The sequence below is a fragment of the Sorex fumeus genome, unplaced genomic scaffold, assembly GCF_029834395.1.
Source record: "Sorex fumeus unplaced genomic scaffold, SorFum_2.1 ptg000183l, whole genome shotgun sequence".
Lineage (NCBI taxonomy): Eukaryota > Metazoa > Chordata > Mammalia > Eulipotyphla > Soricidae > Sorex > Sorex fumeus.
This window is the reverse complement of record NW_026606240.1, coordinates 2,523,679-2,541,803: the sequence shown is the minus strand read 5'-3', so window position 1 is coordinate 2,541,803 and position 18,125 is coordinate 2,523,679. Positions and strand designations below refer to the sequence as shown.

The window sequence follows — 18,125 nt, the reverse complement described above, 5'->3', positions numbered from 1 at the left end:
GCTGATGTCCCTGGCATAAGAATGAGAGAGATTTCCTTCATGATAGTCACTGCTCGGCATTCCTCTCTGCCAATGGCTGGAGGTGGGTTTCCACTGTGTGTAATTAGGGAAATTTCCACCCTGCATTTAGTTGCTCTAGACCAGCCTTGTGTTATTGACAAAATGCTTCCCAGGGAAATGTGTTCCGTTTTCAGGAGTAAGTAAGAACTTTAGGATAATGAGGCCAGTGGTTGTTGACTTGAAATCTTGAGAATTCTCGGGTGACATCTGAGAGTGGTACCATGTAGAGAGGAATGAGGGTAGAATTGAGGCACTGCACTATGGTAAGTAGCAGCGTAATACCCAGGGACCTACATAGGAGTCTTTTCTTGGGCACAGACAAGAAAAATACATCAGGCACTATCACAGAAGCTTCATTTCTGGACTTGACCCCCTGAGAATGTGTCTCTGCCCATCATAGATTTGTGTTGGCACACATGTTCTCAAAGCTGGCCCTCAGTTAGGGTCTTTGCCTTCTTGATCCTCCTTGGCCTCTGTTGGAGCAGATTTGTGCCCATATTTGGAACAAAATTCCAACGGGGTTTTCTAAGCATCAGTGGGGCTTTGGGCTTGCAATGTTCCCTTTGTGAAGGAAACCATGGGTGACATCGTGTGCGCTCTGAGCTTACTCCCTGATTCACCCCTACTACTGTAATTCGCAGGTATTTTAAAGTAAAAATTTTAAAGTAAAAATTGAGCTGTTGGGACTGCATAATAAGAAAAACTTATACTACTTCTACTGCCCCCAGATGTCAGGGAAGACTGTGGGCAAACACGCATGTGGCAGGCATCCCATGGCTTCTATCATGTCTGCATGGACACATCATGGACACTAATGGGAGATGTGCTTAGTTCTCCAAGTACCAATTCTGTAGTTTTTAATTCATGGGTTTTGTTAAACCCTTTTCTCTAAGTTCTTAAAACTACGCTCATTGTTAACAGTAAGTGTTCATGTATTTCTCCCTGCATGTCTGTCCTCTCTGCCTACAGATACCAAGTAGAGATGTTTGGTTATTCCTTTTACATCTCAAAATACTTCCAAAACTGTCTCAATAAGTGGCATTTATTTCCTAGGAATTTTATGGCAGGTGAATTAAGGTGCTGGAAGTGCTGAGTTCTGGCATTGCTAACAGGATCCCCTGAATCTTGCTCAGGAACCGCTGCTGCTGTCGCTTAGGGATCAGCCCTTCCGCACAAATCTCCCTGGTGCCTCTGTACTCTCCAAGTGAAGCATCTCCTCAGCACAGCCATGATGCCTCCAAGGTCAGGGGTCATAGGGACAGAGGGAGAGGCATGCACGGTTCACTCTACTGCATAATGCTCACAGAGAAAAGTCACAGCGAGGTTGGGACAGGACACAGACATGCTCTCATTACCGAACACCACGTGATCCTGGACTTCTGACTGTGACCATGACCATGGTTTCACCTTCCCCACTCCCCATGTGTCTAGTGGCGGGAATCTAGCTCAGGGATACAGAGATGCAAATACGCACACGGGGCAGGGCCACAGTCTCTCAGAAGGTGTCTCTCCCAAGACCTGGATTCCATCTCAGAGAAAAGGATTTCCTGCTGGTCCACAACTGGTTAATATGTGAATATTTAGATGCTGAGGTATTTTCTAGTTTTACACATTAGTCCCAGGAATATCCATGCCTTCATAGCACTTGCCTTGCACATGGACGACCCAGGTTCCATCCCCAATATTCCACGAGGTCTCTTAGCACCTTTAGTAATCACTCTTAAGTAATTCTCGTATACAGAACCAGGATGAACCTTTGAGAATCACCAGGTCTGGCCCCAAAACTAAAACCAACTGAACAATAAACCCAAACCAGCAACATAATAAAATATGGGCTTGATAGCTCTCAAGAACTTTTTCCCTGTAATAAGAAAAAGATGTCTTTTGTGTGCTTACCTGGAGTATGTTAGAGACCAGGGTGCATGAAGGTGGATGGAGTGTGACTTCACATCAATTTTGGCTCTGTCTCTCCTTCTTACCATGTAAGCATTTGATTAGCAATAAAATTCACAACAGGCCATGACCTAAACAGAATACGAATTATAGATCAGTAATGTTTCATGAGCACTGAGATATATGGACACCCGTGCAGTGATCATCACACCCAAAACAGTGGATAAGCCCCTCACCCCAGTGTTTCCCCTTGGCCCATGGTATTCCTCCCCCCACGCCTCATCCCTTCCTCATGCTCTCTGCAGTGCTTCATGTTTGTGTAAATGTGTGTAGGGTGTGATGACGGAGACTCACCATCAATAGCCTTCGGGTATAGGGATATATAATGGCTTTTACTCATGATTAAAGGCGTCTTGGATTACTCTAAATCCTGGATCTTTAAAATAGGTCACACGAGCTTTCTAGGAGGGAGAAAAATGAGGAAAAGCTGTTCTACATCTTACTTGAATATCAAAGAGAAAGCTATACTAATAATAACAAACAGGAAAGTACTGATTAATACTCACTCTGCCAGGCGAGTATGGAGTTCTGGGGGCCTGGTGGGGTGAGTGTGGGGGACAGGAAGGACAGATCACAGGGAGGGGGTAGGGAGTGTGAGGGTGTCACTGAAAATGGAGCTGCTCTGGGAGCGATGGGGAAGGGTCCTAGGGAAAGACACTGGAACTGGGCATGAGTGGGAGTGGGAGGTGGTTGATGGGTCTGAGTGTCTCTGTGGTGTGACAGAATATTGGCCCATGTGGATTTCTAGCACATGGTGACCCTCTTTGCCCCTGGTGGGGCTGAGACCTTTTCCCAGGTGGCTGCCAAGTACCCTCTGGGTTCGGAAGCGCCCCTGCAGCCCCTTCTCCAAGGAGAAGAGAATCCTTTCTGCCCCCACGTGGGGGTCACTCTGCCTGAACCACACTACAGCTCGCAGAGACCTTAGAGTAAGTCTGGGTAACAGAGAAAGGCCTGGATAGGGGGAGTCCTGCAAAGGGAGAGCAAAGGGTCATGGTATAGAGGTGGAAATGCTAAGAAATAAAATAACTTGTGAAAATCAATGTCACTGTCAGTAGTTTACATGGATGTTTGATTTGTTGACCAGTAGAATTTCCAATTCCCATTAAGGGGACTTGGAATATAGGCTGGGAATTTGACATCTTGTGAAAATTTGAATAACAGATATCTGTGATCAGAAATACTTCTTGTAGTGTCTTTGAATTCAGTGTTTTGAATATTATCTGAACATCTTTCTCAAGAAAATAGATTTTCTCTATAAAGTGTGACACCATCCAGGCCACTCAGGTTCCAATGGTCTAAAATCAGATGCAGGAGGAATAAGTGTTATTCCTGCCTTGTTCTGGGCATCTCAACTTATCTGCCCCCTGTCTGGGGGACACATTAAGGGGTCCAGGTCTCAGGGTGTAGAATGAGAAGGAATTGGTCACCTGATTTCCAGGTTCCCCACGTGCACAGGGCACAACACGTGAATAATTAATCATCATTGATGTCTCTTATTCAAACATACATCTCATGGCAATCAATGAGCATTCTAGCTACAGGATCAGTGTTTTACTTTTATCCAGTGCAGTTGTGATGCCCACAGCATCTTCCTGACCTTAGACACTAGTGAATGACAGGGTACCTTCCTGAAGGCCCTGCAGGCGAGTGCCCAGGAGTGAGCTGAGGGGTGTGGGCTGAAGCTTCCCCAGGAGTCTTCCTGCAGCCCCTCCCTTAGCCCTGCACAGCAGGACATGGCAGAGTGAGGAAGAAGAGGAGACTCAGGGGTCACAGGTGGTTCTTCAGATGACCAGGTACCCCTGACAGGAGACTTAGCTGAGCCCAACTCTGGGCATTCCTGAGCACGGGAGTGAGACTCTCCGGGGAGCAGACAGGAGGGGAGTGTGCGGGGTCACTGCAGGGAGGGTCAGAGGCCATCAACTCCAAATGGCTGGGCGGAAACACGGGGTGCAGGAAGTGTGAGATCCTGGAGGAAGTTGGTACAGAGATCCTTGCGGGAGATTTGAGGATGACCTCTCCTGAGAGTGAGTGATGGCAGGACAGGGGCTCCTGTGTGACCCCGCAGTCACTCTGAGTACAGTGTGGGTTAGTTACTGTGCTGTTAGGATTCCCTTTGTGGGTCTGACCCCTCCTGGTCCTTGTGCCCCTCTCAGTCCTGAGCGCCCTCTAGTGTCCCTGAAGAGCCCTGCAGCCTAGTGTGTCTCAGCAGGTTTGTGTCTAGGCTCACCATGACGTCCCCTCACTGTGTCTCTTACACAGTAAAGAAACAAGGTATGTTTTGCCTCAATGTTCTTTCTGTAACTCCTTTTGATGACATCACTATATTGCGCCCTTTAGAGGTACTATGATGAGGTACTAAGGGAGATTTCAGGACTCTCTGGGGGACACGTGCATCAAAGAACCTGGGAAGATGGGGCTGAGGACAAAAGCCGATAGAACAAAGGAGTGCACGTTCTTGAGAGATCCTGGGGCCTCTATGACATATACTTCTTCCATGTAATAAACTGCTTCTAAGACCAACAAGCTTGGCCCCCATTTCCTTCCTCCGCCTGACAATCGCCTTCAACCTCCCTGGACTGGGAAAATGGCCGGAGACTACCAAACGTGGGCGGTGGGAGAGATAGGCCGCTGCCATCCCTTTGCCCATCCTTTATTGTGTGTTTACACATATTCTCATTACTAATACACCAAGATCAACACCCTCCCAAAATATGGATAAGTTCAAAATTAATAAATATGTGTTGAGTACTTTCTATCTACACAAATCAGCAAAGTATGATGAGGAGAAAACGATACGCAAGATAGGATTCTGAGCCAAGATGACTGAGTATGGAGAACCCCTCCTACAGGCCCCGCAAATCTATACTGAAACTGGGATACTCTACTCCTGCAAAGAAAACGCTGGAGACCACAATGAACAAAATTTCCAAGGGACAGAAGGAGAGCACTCAGAGAGAGTGGGCCCAAAGGGTCTTCCACCACAGCAGTCAGCTGCAATCAGGAGATATCTAAGGTGTCTCACTGTACTATGGGGCTTCGGGAAATACTGCACTAAACACCTATTCCCCTACCCTTGCAGTCCTATACTTAAAACAATATTGTAAGAGGTGAGAAACCATAGGCATAAAGAGGTCTAGTTACTGGCAGACCATCTTGGTGCCCTCGAGCCCCTTGCTGAATGCGGTGTTGGTGGGTACCATATTGATCATATTCTCCATCCTAACAGAGCCTGAGAGGAAATCCCTGAGCCAAGGAAAGTCAGACTATTATAAGGAGAGTTTATCTCACCAGACAAACATACCTACCTGGCCCCTGCCAATCTGTATCTGAACGCTCTGATGCCCAGGCATACTAAGGTCCATAACCAGATGTGCTCCCCTGTCTGTCCACAGACATCAGGGCTTTGCTCCCTAACAAAGACCAGGGTGCACACTCTATTGCCAGGTGCAGTGCAGACCCCACCTGTTCCTGCCCCATCTGAGTTCCTGAACCACCATCGGGTCTGTTTGATTAAAGTGACCAGTGGATGCTGGGTCCCAGCAACTCTGAGTCCAGTGGGTTCTACCTAAGCCTGCTCAAAGCTGGCTCAGATTTTTCCAGGCATCCAAGATCTCAAACAGTGTCCAGCTATGCTCACACTTAGTGCCGGCGCAGAGGCCAAACAATGAGGACTGTTGCCAGCTATGTTCCATCTTGGTGCCATAGCCAGTGTCAGGCTCGTGACAACAAACTGGGGACTCCTCAAATTCGGAGCCATGGCTTACCTGCTCTATTATATTTAAACACCGATTTACAAAGTTGTTCATGATCGTTTGTCACAGGCATTCAGTATTCCAACACAATCCTATTATATAACCATGGTCACCTTCTCTCCACCATTGTCTTCAATTTTCTCAACCATCCCTCAAGTCAGCCTCTGTAGCACGTCCACAGTATTTTATTCTGTATAGATTGTTACCAATAAAGTGCCAACAGAATGATCAAAATTTATTTCATTAGAAGAAAATTAGTGAAAATTGTTGTATCTCACCATAGGAACATTAAGTCCTTGTCTAAGATGTTGTGACAAGTTAAGCCTTCTGTGTTACCATTTTTGTTAGTTGAAATTGATTGACTTCTATATTTCATCCCATCCAATCTGGTGTGCTATTAGAGGATTGTCAGCACTGTAGAAGTGGAGACATTATTGCAGGGCATCCAGAATTTTTAATTGGGTGGTCTAGCTGGATTTAAAATTTTAATTGGGCAGTAGCTTTAGGGTACCAGAACAAGCAGTTGCTGGGCTTTTAGGGCAGGTGCTGGGCAGACCTAGAAATTCTTGTGACTAGTTGACCTCTTTCAAGATTTACTTATGAGCTCCTGGAAGAAGACTGGTAGATGAGCTTACATAGTGGGAGAGGTGATTTGTCTGATTAGGCCTCCTGAGCATAGGCCACCAACACCTGCTTAGGCCTTTGTGGAATACTGGAAATGATGATCTGGATATGGATAGACTTATACACACTGATGGTAAAGACAGCCACCTGGAAAGTACTCCTGCTATGATAGAGCTATGAAAGATGTGAACTTCAAAAATAGAAATGAATGCCCAAACAGGGATTAGAGCTGCCTCCCCAGGGCAGATGATGGCGACTGACAGATGAAGTACCAGGGGAACGGAGAAACTGGGTCCAGGCTCCAGGCTGATGGAGAGACAGTTTATTTCTCTGTGTAGTCTGATCTCTCCCCTCACGGCACAATCATACTCGTAGTTTTGGTCCCAGTCATCATAGTTCCATTATCCTAGTCTCTTCACAGACCTCAAAGTCCTCTCCTTCATTATCTCCTTCCTAGTCTCATCTTAGTCTCATAGTTCTCTCCTTCTAGTCATCGGTGTCATCTGGTCCTCCTCCTAGTACCGAACTTTTTTGTTTCCTCTTACTCTCTTAGCTCTTGCAGCATAGTTATATAGAAATCATGAAAGGTGGGGTACACATAGGTGGGGTTGAACATTGTCATAACAACAAACATAGGTATAACCTCTTCTTCAGGGGAAGTTCTAGGAGATTAACTCAAGGACAAAATCTCACCTGAGGGTTCAGCACTCTAGATGACTAGTAGATCCACTCAAAGGCGGGATTCCATCCAGGGTGTATTGTTTTCTCCTTTCCTCAGCTAGTAATCCACTTAACCAATTATAGTAAATTTACTTCTTTTCACACTTCTAGTCATTTTGTATGAACACGGTAAGAGATAAAGGTTGGCTCTTCCCTGGGACATCTCCCTATATATTCCAAACCACACTCCTCAGGCCAGGTTTGTCTTTCCTAACCCCAGCAGGGTCCTTATGCAGTTACTTCTTTTTGGATCATGACAGAGTTTGTACCATGACTGTGCTCTTAACTAATCTGTACTTACGGTGATTAGCTTGTTTCCTTTCAATGCCAGGGTAGCTTACTCTTTGCCCTGGGTCCATCCGGTCCCTTCATCAGTACCCTGCTTTTGGGGTACTAGGAAGTAAGAGCAAGTGAGGCTTAAGTCAGGTAAATATGATTCCCAGTAGTAAATATTATTTTGGAGTCAATGAACCTCCATGTGACAAAGCATAGCATGAATTGTCTTCCTGTGTCTATACAAAAAGGACATTGCTAAATTATGCATGCAAATGACATAAAGGGGAAAAAAGCAATATAGGATTCTTAGTGCTTGATGGAATTGGGTGTGTCTCAGGGGCACTCTGTGGGATGAACTCAATAAACCTAAGCTCCCTAAAGGGGGAGCAAAGACAACCCCATTGTTATCCAACAGAAAGCGACCTAAAGAAGATTTCAAAACAACTCTCTTACAGATGCTCACTGAAATGAGGACTTCTATGTAACATAATGTCAGTAAAGACAGCAGAAGTCTATGAGAAAAGTAAGTCCAAACAGAGACAATAGAACTAAAGTATGTATAGCCAAAATTTAAAAATTAGAATAGAGGGCTTCAACAGAAGAATCAAAAAAAATCAGTGAACTCGAAGGTAAAATAGTATAAAACCAATTTAAAAATTTATCACCAGTAAACTGACCATCCAAGAATATTCAAGGAAATTTAATAAAAAGAACAAGAAGCCTCATTTGGAGGTAGTTTGAAATCTTAAAAGAAAGAAAAAGTAGGAGTCAGTTAGACTGATAATAGAGCTAATGATTTTGTTTTGTTTCTTCTTTTGGGGTCACACTTAGCAATGCACAGGGGTTACTACTTGCTCTTTACTGAGGAATTATTCCTGGTGGTGCTTGGGGAACCATATGGAATGCTGAGAACTGAACCCGGGTCGGCCATGTGCAAGACAAATGCTCTACCTGCTGTGCTATCGCGCCAGTCCTGGACTCATCGTTTTTTAGTTTGCTGATTCTTTATGCTACTTAGTCAAATATGAATTTTTTAAATTTTTTTATGGGGGTCACATGAAGCGATGCTCAGGAGTTACTCTGCACTCAGAAATCACTCCTGTCAGTGCTGGGGGGATGATATGGGGTTCCAGGGATCAAATCTGGGTTGGCCACATGAAAGACCAATGCCCCACCCACTATATTATTGAAATGGCCCTTAATTTTAAATAACATATTTCTCAGTTCTAAAAGTTAATACTTATTCTTTGAAGGTTAATCTTATTTCTGGGTGCCAGAGTGTCAGTGCAGTGGAAAGTATGCTTGCCTTGAAAGTGGCTAAAAGTGGATTTTCACTTGAATCCACAGCCCCTCTAGGGTCCCCTGGCCACCCCTGATCACCCCCAAGAGATCTCTGAGTCTCACAGGTAGCCCAAAAAAATAAAATAGATATTATTTCAGTAAATAACATTTTTGCAACCTTCATGTGTGACCTATTTTACTTTTGATCCATTTGGGTAGATTACTTTTTCTCCACATACTGATGACTTTCATCTCTCTTATTTTTTCTTTTCAGTCTTGTTGGAGATTTATTCTACTGGCCTTTCAAAAAATCTTTAGCATTTTAGTAATTTTCTCCATTTTTTTATTTTCAGAAAAATAATGTTATTAAATTTTCTTATCTATTTTTTTTTCTCCTTAAAGAGGACTTGGTGGGGCTGGAGCGATAGCACAGCGGGTAGGGCGTTTGCCTTACACGCGGCCGACCCGGGTTCGATTCCCAGCATCCCATATGGTCCCCTGAGCACCACCAGGGGTAATTCCTGAGTGCAGAGCCAGGAGTAACCCCTGTGCATCGCCGGGTGTGACCCAAAAAGCCAAAAAAAAAAAAAAAAAAAAAAAAAGAGGACTTGGGCTGGAGTGATAGCACAGTGGGTAGGGCGTTTGCCTTGCACGCAGCCAACATGACCGACCCGAGTTCGATTCCTCCGCCCCTCTCGGAGAGCCTGGCAAGCTACCGAGAGTATCTCGCCTGCTCGGCAAAGCCTGGCAAGCTACCCGTGATGTATTTGATATGCCAAACACAGTATAACAACAAAGTCTCACACTGGAGACATTACTGGCCCACTCGAGCAAATCAATGAACAATGGGAGGACAGTGACAGTGACAGTAAAAAGGACTTACTGTTCATTCCCTTTTCTAGATATTGAAGAGGAGACTTAGATTACTGATCTTAGAATGCTATGTTTTTAAATAATATGAACATTTAATACTTTGAGTTTCTCCAATTTTATTTTTAAATATTTATAAAGAATATGTAACTTTTTAAATAAAATTTCTCTCTGACCCATGGAATAAAAACATTTTGCTTGATTTTAAGAATTTAGAATTCTGGGGGTGTGGTGGGGCCAGCAGGTCAATCTGTACCTGTGAGGGGAGTGCATTAGCAGACTGATGGCGCCTTCAGACTTCCAGATACCCCAAAATTGCTGCTGTGCCTTGGGCCAGACCCCAAAAACTTGGGACAAAGTTTACCAAGAAAGTAAACAGCCAAAAGTTAGGTATGTGGGAAACACACCCACAAACCACCTCCAGCTCAGCTATATAATTGGAGGCATGGCCTCTCTTGTTCCTGATTGAACTGCTTAATGGCCATGATCCCAGAGACTCAGAAACAAATCTCGAAACTTGCTTGTGGCAGAAAAGTGAATGGACCATGCATTAAACTACAGCGCCATGCCTCCCTGGGAGGGAAAGGGTGTTGCTCCCTTCTGCCTTTTTACCCCCTGGCAGCAAGGTGGCTGCCGCCTCAGAGCTTATAGGAAAGCCAGGTATGAGCCCGCGGTAACGGGGCAACTGCAGTCTCATGGGAAGGAGGGGCGGTACCGGCTCATCCTTCACGCCCTACCCAGGTCACGAGTTGCCCCCCACGAGCGGCTCTCCGGCACAGCCATAACACCAGACACACAGAAACCAATCTCATAATTATCTGACTCTTTGCAGAAATCCAAAATCATTATATGATTCTCATAACCAGCTATAGAAAACAAAGTATTTCACAATGCCTTTTCAGCAATTCTGGTTGTTGGGGGGAGGGGAATTCTAAACAATAATGGTGCATCTTTTGTCGAAATAATGAATGTAATCAATGTAGAGAAGAGTTAAGTGGAAATTATATGCCTCACAGGCATTGGTAGGGGTGGGAGGGGGTATATTGGGGTTCTTGGTGGGGAAAAAATGAGTACTGGTGAAGGGAGAGGTGTTTGATAATTGTATGACCGAGACTTAAATCTGAAAGCTTAGTAACTTCTCCCACAGTGATTCAATAAATAAATATAAGACGAAAAATAGATAAATAAATAAATAAATATATGGAAAAAAAAGTAAGGAGTAGTGCATGCCCAATTCAATCAGCTAATCAGTGGCTGAATAAATAGCAGTACTCCTACATTTTTAAAAGAAAAAAAAAACAAAGTGCCCATTCTCCACCACTCATATTCCTAGTGTCCCTCTGCTACCCCCACCTCTTCCCACCCCCTGCCTCTGTGGCAGACACATTCCTTCTTACTCTCTCTCTCCCTTTTGGTGTTATGGTTTGCAAAGTAGGTACTTAGCAGCTATTATGTTTGGTCCATAGTTTACTTTCAGCACGCATCTCCCATCCTGAGCTATTCCTCCAACCATCATTTACTTAGTGGTCTTTTCTCCATCCCACCTGCCTTTTCCCCAGCACATGAGATCAGCTTCCAAGCCATGGAACAATACTCCTGGCCCTTATCTCTACTATCCTTGGGTGTTAGTCTCCCATTATGTTAGTTTATAGTCCACAAATGAGTGCATTCCTTCTATGTCTGTCTCTCTCTTTCTGGCTCATTTCGCCTAACATGATACTATCCAGGCTGATTCACTTACATACAAATTTCATGCTTTCATCTTTTCTAACAGCTGCATAGTATTCCATTGTGTAGATGCTCCATAGTTTCTTTAACCAATCATCTATTCTTGGGCACTCGGGTTGTTTCCAGATGCTGGCTCTTGTGAAGAGTGCTTCAATGAGCATAAAGGTCAGCACCATTTGTTAAAGAGACTTTCCTTGCTCCACTTCATATTTCTTGCTCCCTTATCAAAGATTTAGATGATCATCTATTTGAGAGTGTGTGTAAGGAGATTCAACCCTATTGCACTGGTCTGTGGATCTGCATTTATTCCAATATCTTGCTGGGTGTGGAATAGTAGCTGGTTTGTTTATCTCATATATTGTTTTCTCAACAACAGATTAGTGGTTTCCAAAAGGCGCAATGTGTCCATAATGGGGAAGTGACAGGGGGCAGTTGTCTCAAGAACTACACATAGACCCCTGACGACTGACTACTGGTCCTGAAAGCACTATTTTCTCCAACAAAAGGCATTTAGAGAGGGATCTGGAACTTCCTGTAGCATTTGCCTATTCAGGCCCTGCTGTGTTTCAAGGGGAGCAGCGCCCCCTGGAGACAGCACTGTCAGTCTGCCCATCAGGTAGAACCTGTGGCACAACTGGTGTCCTGGGCGCTGAGGGTGGAGGCCCCACTCAGGATCATCTTCACAGGTGACTAGGGCCCATGCCAAGTCTCTGGGTACACTGTTTCCTCTCTCCGAGTCTCACATTATGTTTGATTCTGACCTGACTGCATTTCCCACATTATTTTTTTTTTTTGGCTCTCTGGGTAACACCCAGTGATGCACAGGGGTTACTCCTGGCTTTGCCACAGGAATTACTCCTGGAAGTGCTCAGGAGACCATATGGGATAAAGGGAATCGAACCCGAGTCAGCCACGTGCAAGGCAAACACCCTACCCGCTCTACTATTGCTTCAGCACCCCCGCATTGTTTTTGAGACAGTAGTTGCTTCAGAGCAGACTAAACGCTGCACCCTTTGATTCTTTACCATGTCTAGCAGTATTCTGTGGAATTGATTAGATCGAAGTATTCTTTTCAATTAATGGTACTTAAAATTACTGTTCTCAGTAATGGTCATTCAATGAGTTCTGGTGAAATTAATGTGATGATAGAATTGCTGTTCTAAAATTAGGTTTATGAATTGCAATTCTCTCGTAGCAGTCATTACAATTTCCGGTTAATTTTATGTGATTATTAAAATATGACTCTGCCTGCTGTCATTAACTATCATTATCCATTTCCTAACTATGGAAAAGTAGGGTTATTCTGAAGTCTTGTTTATCTACTTCTTAGTAGCTGAGATTTCATTAGGGAGCTCTGCAGCTAGTCACCTCCATCAGCTTGGTTATTGCTATGTCAAACACTTGAGCAGAGTTTTCTTCCATCTCTCTGTTCACACATGAACCAGCGGCCCCTCATTCTTGAATATGGTGTTTTCCACCCCAGCAGTGGGGCCATTTCATTTGAGTTCTGGTGTCCTGAATCCTTTTGTAGTTTCCTGACCTTCTCCATTTGATTCACATCTCCTTAGGTGACCTCTGACTTGCCTCTGCCTTTAGCCTCTAGTGAGTAGAGCTGCTGGCAATATTCCCATATAACTTCAGCCTGAATGGTTCCGTTTGACCCCACCTCCAGGAATCATTGTCCAAAGTTTCCCACTACACTTCTCCCATTCGTGTTCTGGGCAATGCTTGGGAAACTGTGGCTACTCCCAAGGACATTGATCCATCTGGTTGGAAAGTTTAGTGCTTGTTTGGAAACGTGAACTGAGTGCTGCTCAAGCCAAATGTCTGGGGACAGGTGGGCCACGCCTCTTTGTGCTGGTGTGGGCACAGAAAGTTTCATGGATTCAAAAGTGGAAAAATCTGTCATCATTTTACATAGGAAACTTAAGTTATTTCATGATCCACTCACTCCAGTCTGTATCCATATACAGTGGCAGAGAGTACGCTAAGGACTTTTGGGAAACAATTAACTCATAAATTATACATATGTTCAGAAAATGATGTCAACATTTGTAGAATTCCATCTCTTCTTGCATATGTGCATAATCTGGGGTGTAATGAATTGCCTCTTTCATATCCATGTATCAAAGTATCTTTCCAGTCAAGATTTTTTTAAATGTACTACTGCTATTTAACAGCCATTGATTAAACTGATTGAATTGGGCAAGAACACATTACATTTTTTTAATCACTGTGAGAAACAGTTGCAAAGTTCTCATTCGAGATTCAGTCATACAAAAATTGAACACCCATCCCTCCACCGGTGCACACTTTCCACCACCAGTTTCCCCAGTACATTCTCCCCCCGCCCATCCCAGTCCTCACCCTGCCTCCATGGCATTCTCCTTTTGGGCATTATGATTTGCTCAAATTTTCCCACCACCATTCAAGTCTGCCTGCCAGGGGCAGATGCTAGATCAATTATTGTTCATTGCTCATTTTGAAAATCTTGGGTGCTGCAGCTGCTCAATTCTGGAATCCTAGATTGTAAATGGTTGGGTTTGGAGATATTTCTGTAGGGCTTTTATTCATTTGGGGATTCAGTTGGGCATCTTTGTACCAGGACTATTTGTGTGCTAAGGTGGCAGCCGGAGTCACATTGTGGGTGTGACATCCAGGCCAGTGAGCAGTCAGGGAGTCGGGGAGGGACAGTCCAGCACCTCTACTGCCGTACAGCATGGAGATTTAGTCCTGGAACCCGAATACTGGGCCTTGCTTGTGGAAGCTCTTGGTCGTGGGGATTCCACTTGGAGTAGGTGGGGAGACTGCACCTGCTCCGTCTGGGGTACCCCAGTGAAATTGGCTCAGTAAGGGACCCAGAGAGATCTCCAACTCAGTGGTATCTTCTGAGACTCACTGCTGTGTCTCTGGCTTTTGATCTCTTTTGAAATTTATTGATGGATCTCTGAAACAAGGCTTGTAATAGAGTGTACAGGGTGGCACTGGAGTTGGTTCATGGGAGTAACAGCCAATGCTTTCTTGTGTAATGGGAAGTGGGAGGAGGTAGCCCACCCCAACTCCCTGAAAGCCCAGAGATTTCAGTCAAAGCACCCGCAAACCCAAATTTTCAGCAGATTCTATCTTGGCTATGTCCGTCCTGAGAAGGTGGAGTCAGGCTGGGGGTATGGCAGTGATTTTCCATTGTGGAAGCAAGCGACTGCTGGGGGATCTGCTTGGGCAGGCACAGGCCAACCTGCACCCCGCCGATTTACCCCAGTCTGTTCAACCATGGGAAGGTAAGAGATTAACTGTGGCTTTTGGTCTCTTTTGAGATTTATCTATGGGTCAATAGGTAAATAAGGTCAATAAATGAGCTTGTATAGCTGAGTTGGAGATGGTTTGTGGGCATGGCTCCCACACACCTAACTTTTGACTGTAGAATTTCTTGTAAACTTGGTCCCAAGGTGTTGGGGTCTGGCCAAAGGCACAGCGCAAATTTGGGGTGTCATAAGCCTGAAGGCACCATGAGGTTGCTAATGCACTCGCCCCACAGGTACAGTTTCACCTGTTGGTGGCATCATATCCTCGTGACCAAGATTCTTTGTCAAGATCCTGGTCAAGCTGCCTGCTATGCTCACATGGATTCACACTTCCTTGTGCACAAAGAAGGCAGCTTTGTCAATCTTTCCTGCTTCCAGCAGATCACTAGGTCTTACTCCTTTTTCCTCCAAGTCAACAGTACTCCCTGGCTGGGGGCAATATGCAGTGCCAGGGAAATGATGTATTATCAACCCTTTTTTTCCACACTCGGCAGCACTCAGGACTGACTCCTGACTCAGTACTCAGGGATCCATCCTGTTGGTGCTTGCAGGTCCATATAGGATGCTGGGGTTTGAACCTGGGTGGGCCACGTGCAAGGCAAATGCCCTACCATCTGTACTGTCTCTGGGGCCTGTTCTTTGTTTTTCTTTTTTCCCATTCAGACAATTCTATGGAGAAGCAGTTCTTTTGCACTTTCATGTACTCTTGAGGACTGTGGGGTGTAGCCTAGATTTCTAGCTGCCTGGGGGTGTGGCTTTGCCTGTGTGCCCGCTGAGGGGGTGGGTACCGTCACTGCCAGCTTATACCTGGCTGTCCAATAGTCTCTGAGGTGGCGGCCACCATGCCGCCGCAGAGGGGGGAAAAGGCGAAAGGGACAAACACCCTTTCCCACCCGTGGTGGGGGGCGCAGGGGGAGCACAGCACAGTAGCTTAATGCATAGTCCAGACACATTCTGCCAAAAGCCGCTGGGTTCCCAGATTGATTTGTGTGCCTCTGGGATCAAGACCAGTGCTGCTCTCGGAGGGCAACTAGTGATCTCAGTGGGGTGGGGCCTCATGCTTCTCATCCCCGGAACCACATGGTGTTTGTGGGTTCCTAAGCATTGCTGGGTGTGGCAAGTGAATGACACCTTTAACATTAATTTTGTTGGGTGGTCTCTCACCTGGTAATCACAGGATTTGCTTGTCATTCCTAGTTATTCACGTGCCTGAGGAGATCAGTGATTGGGCTTGGTGCTTCATGTCATGCTCCTTAGGCCAGCTGGTATAGGGGCATACCCACCTGCTCTACCGAGGTGAGGTTTGATTCGTACTCATTGATAAATTATATTCTGACGCTTGCACCAGGCAGATGTCATGTGTGGTTGGTTTCTTCCTGACCAGGTATTAGTATTCACAAAGAGCCTTTCCTTTCTTCCCATTTGGTGTTGATATGAAAAGCATGTAGGAGGAACTTGTCCTATACTCCCAATTAGGATCACTGTGAAATTTTTTTTTTATGTCTTTGGTTTTTCTGGTTTTGTTTTGAGTGACCTAGGAGAAGTGAAGTTTGTCTGAATGGTTGGAGAGTTTGGTGCTTGGTTGGGACAGTGGCCTGAATGCTGCTCAGGTCCTGTGATACTTGGAGACAGCGGGATTGCATCAATTTGTGTTGGGTAGGGCACTGAGCTTCAGGGACTGAATATAGATTTCGAAATGTGTGAAACATCTGTTCCCATTTGAGTGCAGGCCAGTGATGCTTGCCTAGCAGTGTTCATATGCTTTCAGAGCCGGGTGCCCTTGTGTTCACCAGAAATGTGCCTTCCTTGCTCTTTCTGTCACTAAGTTATTTTTCGAGTGGTGGATGGGCACCAGAAGACGTGGTGAGAGCACCTGAGTTCTAATTGGAGGTAAGACCCCTGCCTTGCTATGAATCCACTTAGGGTAGTAACGAATGTTATTATAAGGATATCATTACTGCCCTCTTTTAGGGACTGTCTCAAGGGAGCAGTTCTAAAAGATCATGGAGTGTTCAGTGGAACACTACTTATAAAACTGCTTTCATTTTGTAGTGCGAGTGAGTTTTTTACGTGCAGGGGGAAGGCTACAAGCTGAACATGTGTGAAGCCCTGCGTGACAGTGTAGGGGGGTGTAGTTTTACTGTATGAAACAATGACTAGTGCTCGTCGTCAGATGGAGGGTGTGGTATCCTCACACATCTCTCTGTCTCTGCACAGCGCTTGATGAAGTAGTAGGAGCATAGAGAGCACTGGGTGAACACCACCCACAGGAAGATCTAAAGGAGAAATCCATTGAACTGAACTGTGCTGGGCATCATGCCAGTGACCATTTACAGTCGCCCTCAAGCTCTTTAACTCATGTCATGTCCCTGACCATGTCCGTGGGGTTTTGGCAACCATTACAGGCATGACATGCCTGTTTTCTAGGTTTTACTGTCAACCTCCAGAAGCCTGACAAGCACGCCTGGCTTGGTGCTCACCGTGTTCCCAAAGAGAACACCGAGGCTGCTCCTACTCCTGCCACAACACGGTTCACTTCCGGCTGAGATGTTGGGGACTGAGATGGAGGCGCTGTGTAGAGGTGAGTCATGACTGATCACACACAGGGGCCTCGGGATGGGAGTATATGCTGTTTGTACTTAGTAGGAAGTGTACTTAGTAGGAAGCATGCATATACAGAAGTGTATATGCATGCTTGGTATTCAGAAGTGTGTCATGTCATATGCACATTTATTCATAATGTGTGGAAAAGGTTTCCTAGCATTCAACTGTGTTTAATCTTTTCAATTGTTACAATGGGTAACTGCATGATTCATAAATTAAGTCACAGTTTTTATAGGATGGAACACATGAAACATACTAGATTCAGAAGCCCATTTGTTATTCAAGAAACCCTTAGTTGTGGTGCAGGATGGCTTGGGGCTTGTAATATGGGGAGGGGAGTATGTGCTGTTTGTAGTTAGTAGGAATTGTGCATGTGCATTGGTGTTCAGCGCTGGGTATTTTCGGTTCCTGCTCTAGAAAGGTATGCACATCTTTAATCACTCCATGCAGATTTCTTTGGATCTCCTAACTGGTCAGGTGCTACACTCACTTCACTTGCTTGAAATTGTAAGCCACCAAAACCATACCCATGTTTTTAGAATCTGTTTTGTATTCCCACTTAGTGACACACACCTCACTTGAATTATCATGACCTGACCTTGCCCTTGGCCATTTTCATTACTTTGCACACTTGTTGCTTTATGTATCCTTTTGTTCTTTTTGCTTATCATGTTTCTCTAGAGTCCAGCACAATATGAATTTCATTTACCATTACTTCAGTGTCATTTGATCAAGGCCTGGAGCAAGGTTATAACAGCTAAGCAGTTAAGACACTTTTCTTTCACAAGCCCATAATAAGTTTGATCCCTGGCACTTCATATGGTTCCCTAAGCCATAGTGGTTCCTGAGCCCTGAGCCAGGAGTAATCCCTGCGTGATGCTTGGTGTGTCACAAATAAATGAAACAAAATAATTCCTGTTATCAATATTTTTCATTAATTGACTTACTTTGAAAG

General features: G+C 45.0%; 1 protein-coding gene across 1 annotated transcript in view; it reads right to left on the bottom strand.

Annotated features, from left to right (window-relative positions):
- LOC130017222 (protein ZAR1-like) overlaps positions 1 to 18,125 on the bottom strand; it is a 62,953-nt gene that overhangs the window by 17,609 nt on the left and 27,219 nt on the right. Inside the window, 2 exon segments of the mRNA XM_056107942.1 lie at positions 2,350 to 2,414; positions 2,825 to 2,980. Of these exon segments, the coding sequence (XP_055963917.1) occupies positions 2,350 to 2,414; positions 2,825 to 2,980 (221 nt within the window).